This window comes from Aptenodytes patagonicus, chromosome Z (assembly GCF_965638725.1).
Source record: "Aptenodytes patagonicus chromosome Z, bAptPat1.pri.cur, whole genome shotgun sequence".
NCBI lineage: Eukaryota > Metazoa > Chordata > Aves > Sphenisciformes > Spheniscidae > Aptenodytes > Aptenodytes patagonicus.
In genome coordinates, this window is record NC_134982.1 from 56,594,629 (window position 1) to 56,621,958 (window position 27,330).

General features: G+C 43.2%; 1 protein-coding gene across 5 annotated transcripts in view; it reads left to right on the top strand.

The window, feature by feature from the left end:
* The first annotated feature begins 1,012 nt into the window (after positions 1–1,012).
* Positions 1,013–27,330, top strand: part of NRG1 (neuregulin 1) — a 522,383-nt gene continuing 496,065 nt past the window's right edge. For all 5 annotated transcript variants that reach the window (XM_076361763.1, XM_076361764.1, XM_076361765.1 and 2 more), the window contains exon 1: positions 1,013–1,035. In XM_076361763.1, the coding sequence (XP_076217878.1) occupies positions 1,029–1,035 (7 nt within the window). In that variant the 5' untranslated portion in view covers positions 1,013–1,028. The remainder of the gene's footprint in view (positions 1,036–27,330) is intronic.

Below are 27,330 nucleotides of genomic sequence, written 5' to 3' on the forward strand. Positions count from 1 at the left end.
CCACATCATTGTGGCACATTCCAGATCAAAGACACTTGGACAAGTGCTAGGGACTCTAGGTCTGACTCTAAACACAGCAGAGAAAAATGGACTGTAAAAGCCACTGTTCAAGGGCTCTGAGAAGGAGGTGTTGCGCAGCTCCAAAATCTGATGTTCCAGGCTATTTCTGGTGATGAGGCAATGCCAGCTGGCGTACGAGCTAGGTCATTTCACTCAGAGATGAGGAAAACTTAGCAAAACAATGATGACTGTGTGGGATGCTGCAAAGAAACAAAGAGGCAGCAAAATGCTGTGATAGAATAGAGACTTGCTCCACAGTTTTGTCTTCAAGAAGCCCCCACACAGTAAGTCCTGGCTCCAGAAATTAATCACAGAAAGTTCCTGAGGACAGCAGTGTGGAAGACCCCAATGGGCAAGCTGCAGTGAGGCAGAAAAGGGGCAAAATTTCAGGTGAGCTTAGGGAAGAGTTACCTGCACCCCACAACAAAGCTCAGCCCCGCTGTCCTCACACTCAGATCCCTTAAAGAAAGACTGTCTGCTAAAAATGTCCAATGTTGAGTGGGTCTAAAATACTCATCTCATCTGGTGAGCTCTGTGAGTTTTATGAGAAGAAAAAAGCTGTTAACAGATTTCAACTCTTTCTTCCATGGAGTCCTTTCAGTGGACCAGACTCATTTGCTGACATGATGAAGTTCAACTTCTGCTTGGAGTTCAAACTGTTCATTGCCTGGGGAAAAGTCTGGTTTGGGGTTCTGCACAGCCCCTACTTTCTGGGACAGAACTGAGCTGGCAGACAACAAAGCCTGTCTGTAATCCGGAAGACTGTAGCGACCTGCAGACTGAGTTGGACCCATTCTTTCCATAAATTATATTTCAGGGAGGGAATCATTCCTTTAATGCTGGAAGTATTGGATGACTGGAAGAATTCAGGAAGGCTGGACTGGAAACAACTTTTGATCTTCCAAACATTGTCTGAATTTTGATTCTCTGCATTGCATACCCTGCTGGAAATTAGTGGACCACCACTTATGTCAGGTGAGTGCTTGCTTGCATTAAAATGGTTAAAGGTCTGACTAAACATGCTTACAAATCAAATTAGCCTCTCTTAGCTTTTTGCCTCTTAACAGGGAAACTCAACACTTTAGGCACCACTTTCCAAGGAGCTGTCTGTTTCCAGTGTGAAAACAGAGCTACAGCTTTGGGATCAAACCCACTGAACCCATTAGTCATGTGTGAGAGCCATGTGCATTTGGTGCAACTAGGATTTTAAATTCCAAATCATCCAGAGCAATGCATCCTTGTACTCAAGACAGTGGCTTACATGCCACGGTGGCTGAGTTGTCTGTAATTAACCTGATAATTCTGGCTCCTGGGGCAAGCAGAGAATCTAATTACTTGTTGCAGGTATGTGGCCTCATCCAAATGTGATTAACTGGCTTTGCTAAGGCATCCACTAGGGAGCTAATTTAAACCAATGGTAATTAATAATATTATTTCACTGTGACAATATTAGTGATAATTCTAAGATGCAAAGAGGTAAAAGTGCTTTGGAATGACTAAGGTGTCTGCACAGCACCTCTTAAGGCAGTAACAAGCGGCTAGGAAAAATCTTGGAAGGTGGTTGTTTGCCAAGACTCACCTGATGAGTCACTCAGTGTGAGGTCTCTGCCATGTCGGAGAGCTCTGGTATGGCAGCATGGGTCACCTTCCTGCTGCTGTATCAGACAGGGCATCACAAATAGAAGCTTACAAGAACTTTATATAGGTGAAGGCACACTATAAATAGAGGAGTGCAACTGAGATATGCATGTGGGTAACATGAAGCAATGATCTACAAGGCAAGTGAATTTTCACAGCAGTCCAGGGCTTGAGTGAAACTTTTCAGGGCCAAACAAAGGGAAAACAGCAGCAGAACTTGTAGTTGTTGGCTGGCAATTTAATTTTGTAAGGACATCTAGTGAGGAAGCTTGTCATGGGATCAAATGAGGTCTCTCTACCATTTCCAAGTATTTGGGATTCTGCATAACAAAGTTGGAGCCTGGGATTTGGGACAGGGAGATTTTGGGTTGGACTGAACTCAGAAATCACACGGACTTTCTGCAGGGATCCTTGCAGCAGTAACAACCCCTGGTTAGGAAACACTGCCAGCTTTCCTATTGTGTAGGAACTGGTTTAGGGAAAATGGTCCTTTTCTCTCTGTTGCTGGAGTACAAAGCTGTGCTGCGGTACTCCAGTGAGCAGAACTGGAGTGCAGACTGAAAATACTGTATTAATTTACAGCAGGTCAGCAATGAGAGAAACTTATCTCCAGCACACTTAGCTAACACCACTGCTTTTTCCCCAATTTTGTCTGTTGTTGTCCCTGCACTGTTCATTAAGGACTATATTTTATCATGGCTTTTCACTGTACGCTCCCTGGTTTGATCAGAAAACTTCACTGTCCTTGGGGACCACTGTCCTAGTGGTCACCTGTAAAGACAAAGGAGAAAAGACCTTCCATCCCTCTAAACTGTCTGCTATAGTCATGGGCTTCTGCAAGGCTTGTGGCCACTCTAGAGCACAATGCTTCTGCAAGAAAGCACAAAATATATAGAAATCACAGAACAAGGACATGCTTTCTAAAAGACTCCCATTCTAACATGCCTCATAGGTAAAGGAACATGGAAGGGATATCTGGCTAAAACTGTCTGCCTTCTGGTAGGCCAGGCTTCCATGCCGGAAGGGAGCCTTCCATCGTAAAATAAACTGACCTGCAAGGGAAAACTTTGTTCTCAGCTCTGGCAAGTCACTTAGTAGATAAGGGGCATGGGAGAATACGGTAGCAGTCTCACAGTTGTGCATAAGAAAATGCTCCAGCTGGAAGTGAGCAGGATGGTGGCAATGTTCTTACTGAATGTTTCCTCACCCCAAGGCAGGAAGTGTTTTTATACCTGTCTCAAGCTGCTTTTTCATATCAACAGCAACTCATAGCCTTCCCTTCACCTCCCAGTTTGTAGCAAGAGGTATGAAAACTAGAGTTCATTCAGATCTACTGTGGACAGCGTTTGTTTTTGTTCCTTTTGCTGTTTTTACACTTTAAGAATAGCCAGGGGAAAGCGTTACCAAGCATCTCCTACATAGCCTGCTAGAGTTGCAGCCTTCTGGGGTGGACACCCTGTATAGACCTGCACGAATCATAGGACCTGCTACCTCTTCTTCAGCCAGCGTATTTTCTCCTTGGGGTTGTAGCTTCACAGGAAATTAGACCGTTGTAACACTTGATTTTCTTAGAAATAAAGAGACTGGAAGTAAGATAGTTGGAGAGAACCCTGTGCCTCTTTTCTGCAGGGGGACCATCAAACCTGGGAACATCTTGGCTTCCGTTCTGACTTCAGTGAGCCTCATCTGTTATTTTTTGAAGCAAACATCTGTGAGCATCAGTGATATGCTGTGGGGTAGGTGGAGGCATTGATTACTCCTCTGAAACACACAGTTTCAGGGCCAGAAGTTCTGAGTTTATTTCCATGTGCATGTGGTGCTCACCTCACCTTCCACCAACAAGCACAAACCGCATTACCTCAAACCCTATTTACAATTACATGAAGATGCTGGTAGATAATGGTTTTACTCTGGTTTTCTTCCCTCCAGAGAATTACTGTGCCCAGTTTCTCTGAACATTGCCTCACACACGTCTGTGGTACCTCTGTCACTGATTCTTGGCATGGCAAATAGGGTGCAGTGACCATTGGGCAGGTTTGTCCAGCCAGACAGCCAACCTCTATTTCTAGCCCAGGCCATATAATGCTTTCAAGGGCTGTTCATTCAATTGAGTCATTCAATATGGGGCAGAGTCAATAGGTGCCAAGCTTGGGGCAAAGCTGGAAAGCAGGAGTTAAGACCTGGCTTCCTGGGAGTAATCTTTTCCATGAACTGTTACTATACAGGAGTCCAGGGCATAGCAAGTCCAGATGACCAAGACTAGAGCACAGCCTCATGGCCATGCAAACTTCATAATGATAGCTTTATGTTGCTGAGCACTGCAAGAGCCATAAGACAAGGGGGAGTCATTCAAGGATAGGGGAATATGTCTGGATCCTGTAAAAATACAAATGTGGGATTTACTTGGGTTGAGCATTTGGGATGATCAACTAGTGCTGGCTGTAGAGACCCCACCACCTCTTCCAGAGCTCCTGTGCCCACACAGCTCTGTAGCTGGTCTGGTCATACAGCTGTCAGAAGAGCTCCTCTTCAAGCTAAACCTGCCTTGAACCATGTGGCTTGCAGTTATAATAATCTATTGTGCACAAGCAGAAATAAAATTGATGAAGCAGAACACCAACTAGCTGAACAAAAGTCACTCAGTAGAACATAATATCATGCCTGAGTCTTAATATCATGACCTTATTAAAAAGGCAAGGTGCATGAAATTAGCCTGATGTCTCAGCCTTACTTACCACTGCCTGATTATAGTGTCCTGGCCTTACCTACTTTTGCTCTGAAAACTTGGTATCAAGCTGTAAGGCTTAACAGCATCACAGCTTCACATACTACCAGGATGTGCTCAGGCAGGAGTCCTGCCCTGTCTTGAGGTCCAAAATGTATACTCTGCTTCTGTCACTCAGAGTATGCTCTGCTTCTCTCAATTTTACCTCATGCAGCTGAGATTACTAGGACTGGCTTTTTGCAGAATCCAGACAGGGGTACTGGAAGGAATCTCTGTAGGGAGGCAGAAAAAGCTTGTAGGTAATGCTGAGCTTTAAGTTCTCTGTTCAGTGCAGGAAGAGAATTGTTGTCAGAGATTATTCCCCTTCTTCAGATATTAATGCTTGGAGATCTACATTGCTATATACTTGCTTTGTGTTTATCTTCTGGCTGTTAAAATGCATCCATGTTTGCATTAATGATTGTGTTGTGAGTGTGAGAGAGAAATGGGAAGGACTAACTGGGCCACCTATCAACCGTTAGCTAGTCTAAGCCAAAATGCAAATCAGAAAAAATAATTACTGCAGACAAAATGGGAACATTCAGGCCTTGTTACAATACCATGGGGCCTTTTCTCACCCTTTCATATACAAAGCAAAGTCCTAGTGAAGTGTGTGTGTGTGCTTTTGGGGCGACTTTCTCTAGCAGCTCGAGGCTACAACCTTGTCTATTATTGTTCAGAAAAGTATTCAAAACAATGTGTCTGCTACTCTTGCACCTCATCTCTGTGCAATAATAGGGATTTTAGTTTTATAGTTCTGTGATTACTTCTATGAGACAAGGTCACTCTGGAATCTTCAGCAAAATAATGTGTAGAAATTTGTAACAGTGCACGGAGTTCCCTTCTGAGCTTCAGCCCCACTGTGCTAAGCCATTCTGGTGCCAAGAAGCCTAGACACAGTGAAGCTGTAATCTCAAGGTCCAGCTTCTGATGATGGCTGAGACAGAAACAAAATGTTGGGTCTCCAGCAAGCTGGCTTGTGCCCAGTCTTCCTCAGTTTTACAACCTCACACAGAAAAGTACTTAAGCTATACTGAGTAAAAAGACCACTCTGGTATAAGGTTGTGCATGGGTTCATCTTGGCCTCATACAGATGTCCAAGGAAAGAAAAAACCCAACCATTGGAATTCATGCTCTGTGAGTAAAAGCAAAGCAAACAAGGCTCAGGTCGTTGCAAGGTTATGATACAAGATAATTCTTTTTAGTAGTCCAGATGCATGTAAATGCTTTTGAGCAAAATAGTTGAGATTTTTCTCAGCAGCAGCTGAGACACAGGCAGGGTGCTTCTTGCTCGTACACTGAACTTTTCTTAGGTCATGTGTCAGTTTTGGTGAAAAGAGAAAGTAATTGAAACATAACTTAAAAATTCAGCTAAAAGGTCACAAAGAATTGCTCTATACCCAAGATATGTTACAATCCATTTTAGTTCTTGACAGCAAAACAACACATATATGTTAATGGTTGCCTACAAGTCACTCTGCCAAAGCTCCTCTCCTCTAAAATCTATCCTGCTTCCCCCGTGGTATTTCTTGTAGTTTATCTTCATGAGGTTGGGACTGATATGCTGCAGGGGAGCATCAGTCTTCACTGTTTCTGGTACCCTTTGTACACTCCACAGTCCTTCTCTGCTGGAAAGAGATTTCCTGTTGTGGGAGCTCATGGGGTCCGTGACCCACTCAGCCTCACCCTCCTTAGAGGCAAAGAGTTGGAAAATCTCCTGCCCCGCTGGAGCCACTGGAGTTACGCTGCTCATTTTCCAGACTTCTTTGAAATAAACATGAGAAACATGGCTGAAAAATCCCATACTCCAAGGAAAGTTCAGCATGAGCATGTGAAAAGTCCTGCCAGATCAAGAGGATCTTTATACATTCAAAAGTGCATGCAAAAATCCCAGTTCACATAATGTGATACTAACTGCTGAAGACCATGTCTTCTGGAATAAGATGAAGCAGGCAGTGCTAGTGTCAGCTTATACTTTGATCTGAGCCCTTCCCAGACCAGGTTTCTGTTATAAGATCAAAAGATTTCAGCAGTTCCAACCCAGCACAAAATATGCAACAGTAAAATACAAAGCATGATACTTTTTCTCCATGCTTACTCTACCACTATTAACAAACAGAAAAGAACAGCAAGAGTCTTAGTAATGTTCTAGAGGCCAAATTACTAGTTTGAATAGAAAGGTGATTAGGAGTGGTCAGCATGGGTTCACCAAGGGGAAGTCATGCTTGACCAACTTGATAACCTTCCACAATGAGATGACTGACTTGGTAGACAAGGGGAGAACAGTCACTATTTTCTACCTTGACTTCAGTAAAGTTTTTAACGCTGTCTCCTATAACGTTTTCATAGAGAAGCTGATGAGTTATAGGCTGGATGAGCAATCCTCCTCCAGTTTGAGGTGGGTTGAAAACTGGCTGAATGGCCAGGCCCAGAAGGTAGTGATTAGCGGCACAAAGTCTAGTTGGAGTCCAGTAACTAGTGGTGCACCCCAGGTGTCAACACTGGGCCCAATCCTGTCAATTTTCATACAATCTGGATGTTAGGGCAGAGTGTGCCCTCAGCAGGTTTGCTTATGATACAAAACTGGGAGGAGTGGCTGATACACCAGAGGGCTGTGCTGCCATCCAGAGGGTCCATGACAGGCTGGAGAAATGGCCTGACAGGAACTTCATGAAGTTCCAACAAGAGGAGGTACAAAGTCCTGCACCTGGGAAGGAACAATGCCATGCACCAGCACATGCTGGGGGCCACCCAGCTGGAAAGCAGCTGGACAGAAAAGGACCTTGGGGGTTCTGGTGGACACCAAGTTGTCCATGAGCTAGCAACATGCCCTTGCAGCAAAGAAGGGTAATGGAGAGGTTGTGGAGTGTCCTTCCTTGGAGATATTCAAAAGCCATCTGGACGTGGTCCTGGACCACCAGCTCTAGGTGGTCCTACCTGAGCAGGGGGATTGGACCAGATGACCTCCAGAGGTCCCTTTCAACCTCAACCATTCTGTGATTCTATGAATATAGTTATATTTTATGTTAGCATGTTAAAAAGCGTATGGGAACAGCTTATTACTGCTCTGATAGGCTTTTGGGTAATGTATCTTGCTTGCATTTTACTGACAGTTGGTGCAGAATCCTCTGAGTTAACTTACACTGTAAAGGATGTATTTTTGTTTTACAGCAAAATCTTTAGACAAAATGTAAAACTGGGACGTCTCCTATTAGCTATTGATTAGCAAACATACCACTGATAAAAGTCCTTCTTAATATCTACTATAGACATCTAAACATAATTCCCTTTATGCCTTGGTGAAATGGCAGTATGATGCCTTATTCTTGTTAATCTTCAGTTTCAGACAATTGAATGCATAGTGACTCAAGCCACATGTCCTCTTTGCTATTTTAAGTCCAAGAATAGGTGTATTCATGCAACAATGAAACAATGACTCATGCCTGAAGCAAGACATTTAGGGGTAATTCTCAAGTCCTCTTTTACCACTCAAGGAGAGGGTAGTGTGGAGGGACAGAATCACAATGCAAAGGAAAATTGGATCTTCATCAGCCAAAGCTGGGGGTGTAAAATGGAGTAATTTTTTTCAGCAGTTCATGTAATATGTGTATAAAAAGAACATTTGCACAAGTTTAAATAAGGTTCCAAGGGGACAGGACACACCCTTCCACCATGCCACTGGTAAGCCAAAGCCATGTTTTGGAGGACTGTTTGCAAACTGAGCCGCTGTGCACAAGACGTAAGGTGCCTGTGATTCTCACTCAGCCTCAACCCACAGTAATTAACCTGGAGCAACTTCAGAAGAGACCCCAAGCGGGCATCCTCTGTATTATGTAAACAACATGCACTTAGTGAAGGCTTGGCTCCAGGGAAATTCATTCAGAGCAGAGCAGCTTGGAGGAGAAGATATGAGTGTGCGGATCTGTAACAAGTGCAAAACATTTGCTTTCCGTCTGTATTCAGCAAGCAGCTGCAGTTTCCTTGTGGCACAAAAAATGCTCTATTTATACCCACCAACAATGCTAGCAAATTCCGGAGTTTGCTGGAGCATTCTAGCAATATGAAAACAAAGTTATTTTTTCAGTGGCAGAAGGAAGATGTGAAAATGGGAGCTTTCACTGACTCATCACAATCAGAGGGGTTATTACAAAACTAAATTGTTCTTCCAAACTACTATTTCTGCACAAACAACTCATTTGCAATCGTGAAGATGAGTGTCTTAGCAGAAATAGACCCTTCTATTATTAAAAAGTTGCCTTCTTCCTTTGCTGTAGATTTCATTTTAACAAAATGGATATGAATAAATTCTTCTACCTCTTCATCTCATTTTAAAAGAACTACTATTATATTAGCTTTTCCTTATATATGCTTTTCAAAGATAGCTTGTATTTTATAATAGTACCAAACAGCTGTAATCAAGGACCTGTTCTGCCGCTTTCACATCTTTTGTTTTTACATTCAGTGAAACTTCTCTGTTTGGGGTGGGTAACATTTTTAATCATTCCTCCTGTGATATCTTACATCAAATTTGTGTACTTTTAACACTTTCAGGGAATGGCAATTTCCTGCTATATAGATGCATACAGAGCAGATGCTGTGCATCGGGCCAGCAGTCAGGGTTTAGAGCTGCTCTCTGATCCCAGTGACCCCTATTCCCTGTTCATCTCTTTTTCTTAACTCTACCTTTCACCTGTGTAACCCAGTTTTGTCCTCCTTTGTGAACAGATGCAGCCCCTGATGTATGTCTTGCAATGTTTGGGAGGAATGACCACTTTGGCAATACTACTTCCTCGTGGGCAGGGGTGTCCATAAATTTTTTCCTTTTAGGAAAGTGTTCGAAGAACTGCATGCTTTCAGTGGTGGCTCTCTTGGCCCTGTGGGTACAGCCTGGGGCTGTGCTGCAGATCCCCCTCTCTGAGCTGCTATGGATTTCTTTGCTCCTAGAGGGAAACTCAGCTGTGCCCAGGGACGACAAGAGCCCCTACTGCAGACAGGCAGAGGGGCACTGCAGAAAGAGGCATAGTCTGAAGGTTAATTGCACTCATTGCCCATGGCCTTTTTTTGCCTTATGAGAGGTAACAAGCATTTTGAGAGCATGGTTATTGATGAAGTTACCAGGACATTTTGCATCTGTTTCTGCAATAAAGGAATCTTTCTGTTAGGAACATACAGAAATGAGGGGAATTCTTCAGGAGTAGCCTATGAACAAGACTTCAGTGAGTTTAAGTATATGGGAAGAGTCTGAGTTATTCCATTACTGAGCTAAGTAGGGACAAAAACATGGCACAAGGTGAAAAGACCCATTTTTAAGATTAGGTTTCATAAATCAAATCCTGGGTTTATTTGTAAACCGGCTTGAAGCTCATTTTCTAGCTAAAGCAATAGCAATATAATTTAGAGGAGAATATTTTCCCACCCCTGGCACATAGCGGTTCTTTTGCACTTCAAAGCAATGATTCAGACTTAGTTCAGCCTTAACTATTATGTCCTAACTAACTCTAACTTCTTCATGATGCAAACCATGTCTGAATACACCATATGCTTTGCCATGTTGAGGGCTGGCTGTTCATTCTCATGGCTTGATCTGTGTTCTCCTGACTAGTTTTATCTGTTACAGCACTTCCCCTTTCCATTCCATGCCTATGTATTTCCCTCCAAGATTTTCCATGGAAAGCCCTCACAAGCACTTTAAAATCCAGATAGATTATATCCATCCAGTCTACTTAACATGTTTCTATTATGTGTCACAAGTTTCCTACACGGAAATGGTGCTGGCTTTTGTTTCAGGCCGTTTTGCACTAAATCATATGATTTCATCCTGAGTGGTTGTGTAACACATGAGCTTCAACAACCTGAAGGCAGATAGTTCACCCTTTTTCTTTAGAAAGGAAAAAAAGTACAGTTTTCTGGGAGCATGGAAACATTTCCAGCAATGTTTTTTTGGTTGATATATTTAATAGATTTCATGCCTCTGGAAGTTTAGAGGAGCAGTACAAATTAAGAGCTCTTTTGAAATAATTTTGTTCTGAGATTGTCTTAAAAAAATAGAATGTTAAAAAATTAATATCGCTTTACAAATCTTCTTGAGTTCTGGTCCTGGCAGCTGCTGTGTTTAGACCTACAGATATGGGTGGAGAATCAAAGTTGAAAGAGAATTGTAAATTCTGGGTAGCTGACTAGCAAAGTTAAAATAGTTGATGCCTTTTGTGCAAAAGTATTACCTAGAAAACCTTACCCAGCCCTAGCTATTGGAGATGAGGATGTTATGGCTATGAAAACAGATATCTCTCTTGGAGTCTCTCTCACTTTTCTGAAAGATAAATATGTAGAGACAAACTATGGTACTCCTTGTCATTGGTCATCGTGTTGGCCAAATGTGTAAAAGAGTTCAAAAATGAATAGGCTGAATTAGTGGAGCTGTTAGACCTTCTGAGCAAAGAGGAATAGGTTTTAGGGTTAGGGTTAGTCTTAGCTCATAAACCACAGATAGCTGGAATTTGAGAGTGAATACTGAGGGGAATATCAGTCTATGGCAGTTTTTCTGGATGCTGGAAAGAAGTTACTAGATGGATCATTGTCTGACCAGTAAATCATGTGTTATGGTATTTGATACAACTGATAATGAATTATTTGCAGGGGACAAAGTGGGAAAGGAAAAATCTCCTTTACTGCTTTTAAATGCTTGAAGAATAGGTCCAAGCATACAAAAAATTCTTTTCAATGAACAATGCTTGTCATGTGCCACTGTGGTGTTTCCTACACGAAGTCCTTGCATTACTGAATTAAGTGTTCTGGTTTACATTTTATTTACAGGACACTGCATTACAAGCAAAGGCTTGCTGAGCATAGATAATGTTGGGACAAATCTTTTAATACTGCCAAGGGCAGGTTTCACAGTAAATGAGAGAAATCTAATGAAAAAAAAATTAAGATCCCAAACTTGGAAAGAAATCTTAGACTTAAAGATCCGCAGAAGCTTCCCTACTCAAATTTAGACTCTTTTTTTAAGTATCCTGAAGGTTAAAGTACACCAGGTTTTGAAGAGGAAACTCATAAATATTTTTTGTATTTTAGTCAGTTCTCTCAAGAATTATATTGCAAGCCACAAAATGTATCCCAATTTAGGTGATCTTCAATTACAAAATCAACTCTATGCTCTATGAGGAACTCCAATCTTGACAAAAATCAGATGTTCCCACTGATTAATATGTGACATTCAGTTGCCGGCTCATTGTTCACTTCAAATATTCCTAAAGAGGATCTGTCTGAACCGAGACTCTCTATACATGTGTGCATGCAAGGCAGGCTGTGTGGAAGACTGCTGCTTTGGGAGATGGACTGAAGAAATAAAGCTTTTGTCCCATAAGATATTGCTTCAAACTTGAGAACTTAATTGCACTGGAAAACTCATACTCATTTTCTGTTCAGCACCAGATGTCAGCAGAGCTTTAGGCAGCTGGCTCACAGTCAAGCTTTTTACGATATATATAGCACATCACATGCCACACCAAATGTACACTTGCATGAAAACCACTTGGTAAAGTACTAAGGGGTGAAGAATTGCTGTTCTCTGTCCATCCCCAGACGTCCTCCTGTGTCCCACGTCTAAGCAGCTCAGTGCTTTGTGGTGCATACTTCCATTCTCCTGCTCTGTTTCCACAGGGGACTGCTCAGGCATAACTGCTAATTGCTCCCTTCTGCTAGAGGGACTCTGATGCTGGCTAACTCTCAGGAGAGCCAATACCACCTCCCCCCACCTGTGGGTCTGGCAGGAGAAGAGAGGATTTCACAGGTTTTCTTTTTTCCCCTGTATGTTCTAATTCTCAAGATTTGTGAGAAAATGTTTCAACACTTCAGAGACTCAGCTCTACAATTTGTTTAAAAGCAAATAATGGAAGAAATTTTGAAGCCTTGGTCCCTAAGCATTCCCAGTTGCTGTGTTACTATCGGTGAAAACTACACCGAGTTTGCACTTTTTTCATGTCCAATAGAAACAATAGAATCACAGAATAGTTTGGGTTGGAAGGGTCCTTTAAAGGTCATCTAGTCCAACCCCCCTGCAATGAGCAGGGACATCTTCAACTAGATGTGAAACACAACCAGTGTTTCACCACCCTCATTGTAAAAAATTTCTTCCTTATATCTAGTCTAAATCTACCCTCTTTTAGTTTAAAACCATTACCCCTTGTCCTATCACTACAGGCCCTACTAAAAAGTCTGTCCCCATCTTTCTTATAAGCCCCCTTTAAGTATTGAAAGACCGCAGTAAGGTCTCCCCAGAGCCTTCTCTTCTCCAGACTGAGCAGCCCCAACTCTCTCAGCCTTTCTTCATAGGAGAGGTGTTCCATCCCCCTGATCATTTTTGTGGCCCTATGAGCTACCCATGAAGCTCCTCATTCTGAAAAGCTAGCTGTATTTCTGTTCATTATATCTAGTATATATATATTAAGGCTGAGTGCTAGGTCCTGCACTTGGGTCATAACAACCCCATGCAATGCTATAGACTTGGGGAAGAGTGGCTGGAAAGCTGCCTGTCGAAAAAGGACCTGGGGGTGTTGGTTGACAGCTGGCTGAATATGAGCCAGCAGTGTGCCCAGGTGGCCAAGAAGGCCAATGGCATCCTGGCCTGTATCAGAAATAGTGTGGCCAGCAGGAGTAGGGAAGTGATCGTCCCTTTGTACTCGACACTGGTGAGGCCGCACCTCAAATACTGTGTTCAGTTTTGGGCCCTTCACTACAAGAAGGACATTGAGGTGCTGGAGCGTGTTCAAAGAAGAGCAATGAAACTGGTCAAGGGTCTAGAGCACAAGTCTTATGAGGAGTGGCTGAGGGAACTGGGGTTCTTTAGCCTGGAGAACCTTATCGCTCTCTACAACTACTTGAAAGGAGTTTGTAGCGAGGTGGCTGTTGGTCTCTTTTCCCAAGTAGCAAGTGATAGGATGAGAGGAAACAGTCTCAAATTGCGCCAGGGGAGGTTTAGATGGTGGATGGGATGGGTACTGAAGTTTTAACAGTTAATATTGAGTTACTGGTTCTGGTTGTTGGTGGTGGGATGGCCAGAGATCGTGGTACAGAGTTGTAGTCCAATGGCTTTGTTGTGGGGAGAGGGAGAAGGAAACTAGGCAGAGAAATGATGTCCCTGCATAATCATTTCAGGCTTTGGGACATAAGCTTTTACAGTCACTAACTACAGCAGGGAAACTTCCTTTCTTTCTAATGGTAGTCTATACAAGTAATAACTTAGGGCTCTTTTGCACACCTTCTATCAACTGACCATGGCATTTTCTGACATCAGTGCAATTCAGAACATACCAAAATTATACGGACTTCCAATTCCTAAAGCTATTTAATGTAAGGGACTGAGGGCTTGGGAAGTCAGATCTGCAATGCTCTTTTTGTACTTTTTTAAAAGAAAGAAATTCATGTAAGCCAAAACTGGATCAATTCCATCTCATTCAGATAATGTTCTTCTTTCTCTCTCTCCCCCCAAAATTGGAAAAAATTTAACTCTTTCATCTCTCAGAAAATGATATTGTTTGTGACCAATGTTCTGCTATAATGTATGATCTGGCCATTTTCTCCATTAGTACTGTTAGCTACACTGATCATCCAGTATATGCACTCTAAAAAGGTTAATCAGCCCTTTTTCAAAGGGCTTGCCTGATATGAGCATCCCACCTAAATCTCACTAGAGATTTTAAGCTAGACTTAAAAAATCGGAGGGGACAAAGATCTTCCCCTGTTCAGACAAACAGTCTCGGCCCTGCCAGCCTCCTGAAAATCAAGCATTTGTGACCAAGTCTTGTTTGTCTGGCTCTTCTGTGGTTGTCCTAAAAGATGAATTACTGCCCTTTTTAGAAAGCAGCCAACTTGGTGTTTCTTGAAATGGACTCGAGAACCAACACTCTACTTTTGCATCCAAGTAGCTTCCCTGAAAACTAAAAGCCTCACACTAGTGCCTTTCAAGTCCAGGTCACAAATTTCATCACCGGAGAAGAACTAAGCCTGTTACACAGGGAAATGAATGTTTCATTCTTTGCATGTATTTCAACCAAGTGAAAGAAATGTCAATTTAAAAGCCATTATATGTCTAATACATAGGACGTGTACTTGGAAAACGAGAAAAATTCAAGTTTGAAGTAGTTATTTCAGTTTCTGGGGATGGAAGGAAACAGTCCTATGTTTTGTGGAGTGCTTTGTAAAAAATTAATTTTCAAACAATACCACTTTCAAAAGGGTCTCAAGGCCTGATTTGAAGAACAACATCTTGTGTGCTCTCTTTTGTCTGTTTGGACAACAAGAGCAGTGCCAGGAAATGCAATGTACATCATGACTCCTTTGCTTTCTTCAGCCATTCTCCTACTATACCTCTGTGAGTCCATGAGATTGGTGGTAGAGAGGAGAAATGTCACATAGCCTTCACCTTCCAGATATTCTTAAGCTGTCATGGACCATCTGTTGCTTGGGCAACTGGAGGGATAGCTCTTGTGGTTTCAACCTTACCCAGGACTAAGCAAAGTGTCCTAGTGGAAGGAAGCAAGAGCCCTTCTGCTTCCTTTAGGAGTTTCTCTTCCGTTTTGGGGAAGCCTAGATGAGCAGCTTAGTCAAGGGCTTGCTCTCATTTGCTACTGAATGTTTCCTCTTAGAATCACAGAATCATTTAGGTTGGAAAACAGCTTTAAGATCATCGAGTCCAACCGTAAACCTAACACTGCCAAGTCCACCACTAAGCCATGTCTTTAAGTGCCACATCTACACCCTTCTTCTTCTTGCTTTGCATGCACTGAGATCATGTTAGGTTCCTAAAGCTCTCCTGTGTTACTGCAATATTAAAGTGTCCCTTCTGCTGTGTTTGCAAGGCTTTTATGTGTCTCAGTGGTGGGGGTGTATACATTGCACCTCCTCTTGCTGTTGTGAAGTGCTGTGATGACAAGACGTTCCATCTGTATCTCCTAAAGAAAGGCTTTTGGCACAGCTCCCCAGCTAAAGTGTGGTGGGACACAAGCATTGGCTTGATAATGTCTTGCTTCTCTTCCCCTAGAGCAGCGTGTTTGCGTACTAGTTAGCAATAAGCAGTGTCTTGTAGAAATAGAACCAGTAACCCACCAGAGCCTACTTGTTTCCCAAATCACCAGCAAGTGGATGGACCTCTGGAGTGCTTGATGGAGGCACATGAAACTTTTCTGCAGTCAGACATCTCCCCCATAACTCATCACCTCAGGGACATGGATAGATTTGCAGAAACTGGTGGCACTCTTCACTTCCTGTGACGCACAGGGTCGGAGTAAGTACTCTCAGTCCTGGCTCTCACCTACACAGAAAGGCAATCACGTCAGTTCACTTCCACCAATAAATCTGCTGGCTGAACACCAATCTTTTGTGTCAGGTGAGAAAATCAAAGCAGCCAAAATGGGATGGGAGAAGGCAGTCGCAACGAATCTTGGTCAGAAAGAATGCTTTCAAAGCAATTGCTTTTCTGGTAAATTGTTTCTTGTTAGGGAAGTACTTTACTTGTTCATGGTATTAAAGGGCAAACCAAACCACTGCACAGGAGACAAGCTGAAGTATACTTGAACACAGCATGATGATATATGATTAATGTTAAGAGATTTTTATCTAAATGCTGCATTTCATTATGTGTAACTTTCTTGCTACTGTTTCCATGGGAAGAGATTTCCAGCTGAAGTAAATATAACTATTCTTAGTACCTTACCAGTTAGGTTTTCCAAATCAAGCAGGACATGACTTCTGCAGACTAATTCTGTGGCATCTGTAGTTACATTTATTTCTGAATGTCAACTTGGCTTAGTAAGGATGCTGTGAAAGCCTGAATTTCCCTCTAAAACCTCTGTACATCTCAGTGGAGTGCAGGAACTGAAGAAAGCAGGTGGGTTGTTCCACTGAGTGTGCTTGCTTTTTATCTTCAAAGCTGTCATGGCTGGATTTATTTGCCAAGGAGAAGTGGTTTTGAGCCTGGGTGACAGCTGCAGGCTGGTCCTGTTGAACAGCTACAATGTGTCTGCTATGATGACAAGTCTGTCAGCACTGGGGCAGCTTTTTGAAAGTTTCTTTGAAAGAAACAAGAAAATTCTAACCAGGAAGGGACCTCGTGGAAGACTGGTTACAACAGAGGGAGATGAAGCCTTTTATGACGTGACTGAAGATGAGTCCCATCAGCTGGAAGAGTAGGCATGGCTGTAACATATCCTTTCATGCAAGAAAAAATGAAAAATAGTCTGAATATAATGCAATTTCTCTCCAAGTGCCCACCTGGACAAACAAAAAGCCTGCTGAGATTCGCTGAATCAATACTTATCCTTGGCCTGCTTTTGTGGTGTAGTGGGTTGATCCCAGTGAGCAGCTAAGCTCCCTCCCAGTTGCTCACTCACTCCAACCTCCCAGTGGGATGGGGGAGAGGACTGGGAGGGAAAAAGTGGGGAAAAAAAAGTAATTATGGGTCAAGGTAAAGACAGTTTAATAAGTAAAGGAAAAAAAGGAAAAAAGCAAGTGATGCAAAGGGAATTTCTCACCACCTCCCACAAACAGACTGATGCCCAGCCCGTCTCTGAGTAAGGGCTACTTAGGACAAAACTCCCCTCTCCCAGTTTTATTGCTGAGCGTGACGTTATGTATTATGCAATATCTCTTTGGTCAATTCGGGTCAGCTGTCCCAGCTCTTCCCTCCCAACCTCTTGCCCATCCCTAGACTATTGCCTGGGGGAGGGCAGAGTGAGAAACAGAGAGGATGAGCAAACACTATCCAGCAATAGCTAAACATTGGTGGTTTTGTTATTAACTCTATTTTCATCACAAATCTAGAACACTACCACTTGGGCTGCTATGAAGAAAATGGAACTCCACCCCAGCTGGACCCAGTACATGAAGGAAGGAAACTACCCCCTGCTGCTAGTTCAGAGCATGCAGCATGGGTACCCTTAAGCTGACAGAGATCACTGGTCGGTGCACCATAGCTGAGGGGTAGATCTGCAGTGTGGTAGAGCTCTAAGTCCAGTGTGTGGTACAAACTGACCCATGTTCAGAAAAAAACACACTGGTTTGCAGGCGTGTTGCCAAGGAAGTTTTATAGCTTTGCACAGTTTTCCTTCTGCTACCTACTGTAAAACAACAGTTCTTTAAGAGTGTGAAAATACATGCTTCCCTACCTACTCATCTCACCTTTCTCTAAAAGTTGTCTCTTCTGCACACATCTTTCTCATTTGGAAAAAAAAAAAAGCAGCAGTATTCACCTGCTTATCCCATGTCCTGTCTGCCTCTTTTCTTGCTTCATCAGTAGCATGAGCTATCTCGTTGCAGGGGTGTCTGGCTTTGAACCCTCAGTTCAATGCTGTTCCCCACTGTCTGCCACTGAAATTCCTGTGACGACCATGGGAACACAGGGGAGGATACAAGGAAGGCAGTGCTCCACCTCAGTTCCAGGCTGGGCTGGGTTAGCCCACCCATCATGTCTCAAGGACCAAGGGAGAGTTCTATGTGCAGGGAGGTCCTCTGTGGCAGCTGCCCACTTTGTCCCTTCCAGGCTCAGCAAAGCAGTTTATGCATTTAACTCTGTACCTTTTTGACTTCAGTGGGACTGTGTTTGTCCTTAAGTACACCATCAGATATCATGCTGGACTGGGACCTGCGAGAGAAGCACAACATTTCAACTGATTTCCTATTCATGTGGACTTCTGTTTAAGCAGGCACTTAAGTTTTGCTAGGGCCTAGCCCTTTAGTTAGTTAATCTATTAAAAAAAAAAGTATGTAAATTTATGTATAATTTCATGATATAGTACAAACGCAGTCAAGTTTTGATCATGTGCCGCTTTTGCATACTGGTAGGCTGATCAGCCTACATTACTATTTTTTTGTCCTTAAACATGTATTCTTGTCCTGTTTGAGAAAGACACTTAGTCCTCTTACAGGATAAGAGGAACACATACAAATCAGAACCCTTTGTACTTTTTTATGGCTAAAAGTGCTTTTCAGATATTAAATAGCTGATTCGTGTAGCAGGCTGATAAAGAAGCTATGGTTCTCTTACTATTATTGTTGCACCCATCTTCCAACAGAGGACAAGCACAAGGATCGACAGCAGCACTTGGAAGTTCATACTTCTAGGTATGAACCTCAAAAAGAGGCCACTCAGTCTGGGAAAAAAAACATTGTGCTGTTTCCCTTAGGATTCTGCTTCTGTAAGTCGAGAAATGGAATTAGCTGAGACTAAATATTTTTTAGTTGATCCTCTAAGGAGGCAGAAAAACAGAATGACAGTCACATGCTCTGTGAAACAGGCAATTGATACAGAAACAGGACCTGACGTGCACGACAATCACAGATGACACAGATCTTTGACTAGTGTATAATACATTTTTTTCATGAATGTAATACAGTTTTCTCAAGAATCATATGAGATTCAGAGCTCTACATAGAACCATGTGAGTGCATGGCTCTAACTTAGTCCCACTGAAGTCCTTAGGGGCCTGATGCAAGTCTTTGCTGATGCATGCAAGAACCTTGCCCAGCTGTGAATTTGACTCCTGATGTATAAAGCAGTCTCAGCCCCATTATAAACCACTGTTGTTTCACATTCAAAGTATGTGCCTGATTCTCATTTACACAAGACTGTTTCTACCTCTTGCCTGCATCAAGGGATTTTAATGTAACTGAACATCAGTTATTATTTGTTTCTCAGGTACTTGCACTTTTATTTAAATTTAGACTCTTTATGCATGAAAAAAGAGAGTGATATTACAACAACATAAAGGCTAAGTGCATGAGTGCGTTTCTCTGCTTGAAGGCAGTCAGAGGGAAACACTTTGTAGTCAAACATGCATATTGGCAGGCAGTGAATCCAAATCCCGATGTATAGAAAGCCACATGGAGTTTAATTGCCGAGAAGGTTTCAGGGAAAAACCCCCAAACCACTAACAAGCTTTTAAAAATTATCTTGTATAAACTGGTCTCAACACAAGTAAATAGGACAGATTTTCTCCAAATGTAAACACTTAAGTACCATATTCAGGCAAAAAGATCCAGTTTTTTGTTCCTGTAACTGTTTTATAGCCAACATAGGAACAAGCATGACAGGTTGCCCTTTCCAGTTGCTCCCTCAGTTTCCTAATAACCCAGGTTAAGTGTATTTCTTTCCTCCTTTCTCTGTTGCCTAGTCACAGGAAATTTGTCTGTTGTTGCTGAAACTGGTAGAAAATGCCTCTTTTTTCTCGGAAGAGTCTTCTCCTTTCTGCCTCTCCTCTTGATGAAGCTGCTCAATGAGAAATCAAAGGAGTAAGCCTCGCAGCCTCCAAGGATTTGGGTTTTTTTTTAAGGAGTCATCCACCTTGTCCAAGTTCAATTCAGCACTAACAACATATAATATATGAGCAGTTCCTTGGTATGGGTTAAAGGTGTGAAACTGTTCTTTTCATCATCCCATAGTGAAATAAACAAGAGGATCAGCTCTAGCCGAAGTGAGTTGCATAGGGAGAAGAAAACATTTACCGTTGTCACAATTTGAGAAAGAGGGTCTTTTTGCAGTGTTCATTGTTTGGTGAGGTGCATGGGTTTCTGTGTCTAGCAAAATTAATGAGAAAAACAATTTTTTATTTCAATGCCATAACAATATATACTGCATTCTAAAGCCCACCTTTGGAAGATTGTGCTCTACCCCTGATATCACATTCAGACTCAGACTTGAAATGAACAGGAGTTTCCATGTTTGCCTGTTCCATATCAACCACTTTGCAAAGTGATGAGCAGATCCAAAGTGCTGTTAGACTTCAAAAACTGAACAGATACTTTGGAAACTGCATTTCTATGACACAATATTCTTACAGAGATATCAGTGTACAGGAAAGGTGGAGATAAGTTTAAATCCTCACCACTAAGCATTTGTTTTGCAGCAGCTATCAACACAGAGCGTATGTCTGTTTCTCTGTTGCAAAAATAAAAATGCTATCAGGTTGTTCCTGTCACTAGCATAAAATATTATACTTGAAAAGCACTTTTCTTTGCCTGCTATGGGAAAGGAAACACAATTAATATGCTAAGGAGAAATGGTTCTCGGAGTTGCATTTTCTTCTGTAATCTGTTAGACTAACAGCCCTTGCGTCTTGGACAAAGGAAATAAGGTGCCTTTGCCAAGGCAAGGAATAATCCTTGGGCTGAGGCTCCACGAATGGACAATTTTTGAGCCAGAGATGCCTGGGATTTTTGTCCCATGGATGGCTTCTAGAGGGGACAGGGAAATACACAGGGGTGAGAATGCTGCTTGCTCTGGAAGGGACCTCACCCGAGACATGCAGCTGCAAGCAGCCAAAACCCTCAAGTGCCAACACTTTCCAAGGCACCCGAGACAAAGGTACCATCGGGGTTGAACCCTTAGTGCCTGTGAATACACAAAGTGGGGCTGGCTGAACAGACAGGCTGGCTCTCGCAGCTGAGGCAGCAGTCGACTGATGGTTTGCTATCTAGCCACCAGAGGGAGATAGAAGGCCACATGGGTTTCAGCTGGGTCATCTCATCTCTTCTAATGTCACATTTGTAAACATCTACGCTGCCGTCATAAAGCTCATACTGAGTTAGACTAACTGTTGTGGCAAACAGCAGCATCATTCTGCCACCATCACATGCCACCAATGAACATTATCATTTTAACTTTGCCTCTGGCAAAGCTAATGCATGTAATCCCAGGAAAAAAAAAAAACTAAACCAAAATGCTTGTTGGTGTTTTCGGGACAGGTGTGTGCAGCCTGTTGAAGAAGTTTACAACTGCAGTTCTGTGCTGTGCACACATCACTTATTTTATACCTGTTACTGCTCTACTGTATTTCACAATGGGGTCCAAAGAAACAATAAGTTTCAGCAAATGTCTTTGTTACACAGTTCTTTTGGAAATAGTTCTAATGAAGCTCAGCCTCCTGGGTGTTTTTCTTAGAAGGTATTGCAGGAAATTCATGTTGTGAAAAAACTCCAGTGAACATTTCAAATCAATTCTCCACTCAAAATAATCCTTCAAAAGCAAGAATACAGACTACAACAAAAAAACACCTTGTGAGCTGCTGATAAGAAGATGATTCAGACAAACACTTGGTTAGATTTTTAGTCTGTAGGGATATTCTTCATCTTCTTACTCTTTGTCTCTGTCTCTTCCTTTTTTATGTCATTCCTAGTACCAAAGATGTAATGAAAAATGAAGAGGTCTAGTTACTCCTTGTAATAAGTAACTGGAGCTACTTGGAAAACTCAAGCTACAATCATGGGTAAAAATGTAGATTTCTGTTCTGGATCAGGATGAAAAAAAACAGCAAAATTGTGACAAATTGTATGGGTGTGTGTATAAATGTTGAACTACTTAGACAATTTTCATGGAAATAGGACATTTCAATAATCTGAAATGTAAGTCTTTTCAGGCTGGATCAGCAGGGAGCTGCACTCCTGAGGCCTTTCTCATGCTTGCCTCCCTTCTAATGCTGTCCAACTGGGGGACACCTCCCGTTAGAGGTGTGTTAGAGACAAAGAAAGAAGGAGGCACAAGGTCTTGGAAGGATGTAAGAGGTCTGGAGTTAGAAACTGTGAAGTGATTACCCGGTCAAACACCTTGTCAGATGGGATACCTTAGTATGGCTTAGGGGAAGCCATGAACAAGACACGCAGAGACACAAACATGACAGACAAATGTAACAGTGACAAACATGAGAAACAAACCTGGTCAATCACAGTAATTGATGGGCTATCAAGAAACTGCAGGCAAACTGGGGCTTTGCAACTGATAAGGATGCAAATCCGAGGGTGCAAGATGCTGGAGGGGTTGGTGGAACTGTGCCAGCTGCTGAGGGAATGTGCATTGGACAGGATTCAGGGAGGAAGAAGGGGTGGGAGAGCCGACAGAAAGGAGTGTAAAAGGAGCCGGTTGCATGTAAGCTGAGGCTGGTCAGTATGTTGGTCTGACACCTGATCACTGCAATCTGTCCTACCTTCTTATTAAATCCTTCCTTAACTAACTGCATAGTCTCACTCTCTATCTTGTGTGCATGGGTGCTGCAAGTACTAAGTGCCAGCTACTAGAGGGGGGACTGTCATGATGGATTTGGTGCCAGCAACTGGAGTCAGACCAGGGGTGTGGGTGCTCCAGGCCTGTGGTGTCAGCTATCAAATCAAGTGGGGTCTCAGTGCCAGCGACTGGGGCAGGGAGGGGTCTTGGCTACCAGCCACTGGGGTTGGAATGGTGTGTGTCCCAAAAACCATCAGACTGATATTGGATCAGGGTGGGGAAAGCTGGTATTTATTAGAAAGGAGGAATGGTCCTTGTTAGAAGAGGAGGTTCAAATATCTTGTCTTTTTTTTCCCAATGATGATGAAGACTTAGAGACAATGCTGAATTGCTCATAAGCACTGAGGAACAGGAAGACGGGAGAACAGAGTTATTTCATATAAAGAATGGTATCAGCCAGGTTATAATCGTTGTTCTTGTGCCAAGAACAACATGTATTTAGGCTGGAAGTTAGAAGAATCCCTTACTGGTAGAGAAATAAGATTGTGGGATAGCTTTCTAAAGGAAATATTTTGGCCAAAACCCCCAAAGCTTCTGTTAAAATGGAGCTCAGAATGATTATTAAAAAAGATTATCTTGACATGGTTGCCTGAGCTCACAAGGGACCACTCCTTACCACTTCCATGTTTCTACAGAACACTTGGTTCAGAATCTCCTATTAGAAAATGTGCTGAAAAATGAACAAAAGCAATTCATAGTCCCTCCATGCAAGGCTGGTCTTCAGCCTTCCCCCAAATATTCCTTGCTGTAGTGTGGCCATCTCTGCTACTGTCATTCTGCTGCAGGAGAAGAGTTCAAAAAGCAGAATTCATGTGCTTCTTGCTTCATCACTCTGTAGCACCAGGGCTTGGTGTGACATTGTGAGAATACTCATTTTTCTTTAGGGAAAACTGGATGCTTCTCCTTTTTTCACTTGGTCTTTTTTACACCCCCACACCCCCCCACACACACACACACCCCCGGAGTGCTTTTTCCTACATGCATAAACTACTATGTTTACTTTTGTGTTCTCACCTAAAACAATGAAAGCATGGCATATGTGTGCTGTAGAGGGACCCTGGGCACTTTCTCCTATAACCTAAAGAAGTCCCTACTTTTGTGCTGCTTTTAACCTTTGTTGTAATTGATAACTGATGTGGCTGCTTCACTATCATGAAAGCAGCTGAAAAAAAAACCCAGAGTTTTGTGCCAGAGATATTTCGGCTCCCAACACTACCTGCCATTAATCACACATTGTTGAAACTAGGCCTCAGCTTTTTTTTTATGTGTGAAGTATTCCTGCTCCTGAATGCCATCAAATTAAAACATCACAGAGAGCCAAATAAGCTGATGAACATGGCAGCAAGTACACAGTAGTTACCAAAAGAGGCAAATAACTCAGATCTTAGGGACTTAGGCTCTTTTCTAGGTCTGCTGATGGGGGGATGGAAAAGTTTCAGCCTGAAGGATGCTGAATGGGACAGTGGTTCAATTCTTCCAGCCACTGAGCATCTGTAAGAATCAGCGCATTTTCCCCTTACGCAGAAGCAGCCAGGCACAAGGGCTAGGCAGCTTCTCTGAGTCAGCGTGGTGAAAATTCCCACTGCTGCTGCTGTAGCCCATGCAGAGCTACCGCCACCAAATGCAGGTTCACAGGGAGAGACAGTCAGCACCTGCTCAACTTCTGCTCTTTCCGTGTTGCTCCTCTGTGTGTTGTCCATAGATCCTACAAAAAGGCAGAAGGAATGAAAATCCTGCAATCTGCCCATGTTAACACAGCTTGTTGAGGAGGACTGGGCACCCTTTGGTGATGGCAGGCATGAATTACAAAGAGCTACTCGTAAAACACAGACATTGCTCTCCGCAGCGGGCCTGATACTTAGAAACGGAAGTATGACAGTATTTTGATGCATGTATTTGTCTGGAGTTTGTCTGATCCATGTTGTCAGCACACACTTACATGAGTTACATGGAGCTTTGAAGTTTCAGACTTGTTCTGAGCGTATGAGCATAGATCTACTTAATGACGCAGAAGTTTTGACAACTGTTCATAAACCTCTTGAGATGCAAGAGGCTTTGTGAGGACCTGTTTCTTGTTATCTGCTCACCATTGCTAATCAAGCAAATGGCTTGCTGTGTTGTACCACTAGAGCCGACATAAAAGCTGTGGCTTCCTTGTCAACCAGAGAGTGAAAGGTACATGTACTGAAGCCTTGGAAGTTGTACTGAGCATTTGCTTTGATTTTGCCAGTTGCATGAAGCCATGTGGGGTTTCATAAAAGCCACAGGAATATCCACCTATATGATCCATACTTCTTATTACTACACAGATGTGCTGGGGGCATCGAATTCACTCTAAGTAGCTTTGTAATCATGCTACAAATGGAACCATTTTTTGTCATTCTTTCTGCATGCTTTTGTTAACTATGCCTGCAAGATCAAATGTAGGTTTGCTTTTTTTGCTCCAGACTAAAGCCCTGAGTCAGCAAGATGTCTAAGCACATGCTTAAGTCCAGGCTGTGGTGCTTTGTTGAATAGCTGTAGGTTTAAGCACATGTTTAACCATAAACATGTACTGAAATGCTTTCCTAAATTAAGACTTTTCCCCGGAATAGTAATTACTTAGATGGTGACTATAACACAAGCTTAGTGATGCTCTGGATTGAATTAGTGAACCCACACTGGCATTAAGGAGAAAAATTGTTTTTAATTTTATTTTTAAAATGCAGATACATGTGAAAGGGAAAAAAAAAATATATAGGAGCATTTTCTTATACAAAGGGGTCACTTCCTGCTAGGTTGTCCAATATTTTAAAGAATAAACACTACTTCTGTTATTAAAATGAGAGGGTGAGACATGTGAACCTCGAGCAGACTGGGTATTAAAATCAAGGAGTCAGATCACATAGCACGTGTGGATTTAGGTCATTGGCCTGTGATCAGTTAGCGTGGCCTGCTTGCTAGGGGAGAGAGTAGATGACACAAAGGGAAGTTTTAAAGACATCACTTTTCAGAAAGCCAAAAATTATCGGCAAGCTGTGCTGTCTAGAAATATCTGAGCTCCAATCACAGATTTCAGTGCAAATCAGACCTCTTTGTTAGGCACTGCTCAAATTAGGGATGCATTGAAGTAATCAGTATTCTCAGCAAAAAATGTTGAAAATTATTCTTTGTTTTTTCCCTTCTTATTCATTGCTAAGGGCTCATTCAGGAGCCTGATACTGAAGTGCATATACTGGGGAAGAGGCAGGAGGTTACTTCTTGTACTCTGAGTTCGGATACCCATATACCTGATTATAGCGTGCCACCGGTTGAAGCTGTCTACATGCACTGTAGATTTTAGATTTGCCTTGAGATACAGTAAAAACTGGCAAGTGGGTAGGGATATGGGAAAGATATGCACTGGATAAGTGGACTAGAAGATGTGTGGAAAATTGTCTGGAGCTTGGGGTTCAAAGTGTATTGAACAGCAGTGCAAAGTCTAGCTCGTGGCTGGTTACTAATGGTGTCCCTCAGAAATACTGATTCGGAGGCCAAGACTGTGTAATGTCTTTATTAATGACCTGGATGATGGGACAGAGTGTGTTCTCAGCAAGTTTGCAGATGATCCCAGACTGAGGGGAATGGCGCATATGCTGGAGAAGAGGGTTGCTCTTCAGAGGGACCTTGACAAGCCAGAGAAATGGGCTGATGGGAACCTCCTGGACTTCAGCATCATCAAATGCCAGGTTCAGTTTGGGGTCCCCAGGTCATCTTAAGACAGACACTGACCGCATGGAGCAAGTCCAGTGGAGGCCACTGAGATGCAGAGGGGGCTGGAGCATGGCACATGGCAGGAGAGGCAGCAAGAAGTGCTTTTGTTCAGCTTGGGAACAAGATGGTGAAAGGGAGCTCTTCTGGCCGCCATCAGCTCCTTCATGGCAGGGCACTGAGATAACAGAGGCAGACTCTTCTCAGAGGTGGATCAAAGGCAGAAGACACTCATTGCAATATAGGGCACTCACAGGAGGTTGGAAGATCCCTTTCTTCCCTGGGAGGGTGCTTAGTGCCAAGGCAGGGGGGCCCAGCGAGGCTGCAGGTTCTCCACTCTTGGCCATCTTCCCAACTTGACAGGACATGGCCCAGAAAAACCAGCTAAAGTGTCAGGTTGGCCCACCTGTGAGGTAGGAAGGAATTTATGAACCAGTAGTTGGAGGGGTTTCATTTAAAAGTGAGAAGTCTGGGTTCTTCAGCGAGCTCTTCCAATACTGAATCTTGCTGTTTGTGTTTTTATTGTTGTTTGCCTACTGTGTCCCCTTACACGAAAAGTTATCCAGGGACTGGAGTTCTTGCCCTGTGCGTGCTTCATGTAGAAGTAATTTGGATTATGAGACCCTTGCTCAAGTCTATGCCCCAGTCAAGCACAGCGCAGACTCGGCGGGGGTTTTCTCAGTGAGGAACTTGTTAGGAAGCATGTGAACTACCTCCGGTTATTGCAGACCACCCATGAGCAACACTATCCACTTTGATTTACGAAAGGAGCATGCGACGTGCGTGGCAGACAAACAGACGAGTGAAAACTCGGGGGAACGAAACAGAATCGCTGATGAAGGGACGAGATCCCTGTTTACCGCCTCGGTGGGCTGGCGGCCAGCGGGGCTGCTCCAGCCAGCCCGCAGAGAGCCCCAGCCGCCGGGGGGCCCCTCGCCGGGCTGCCCGGGCGGGCGGGCGGGCGCGGGGGGCGGTGCGGTGCGCAGGGGGCGGGCGGCGGGCGGGGCGGCGGGCAGCACCATGCGGCCGCGGCTCCCCGCCCTCCCGCTCCGGCTCTGCGCGGCGGCGGCGGCGGCTTCCGCGGGGCGGC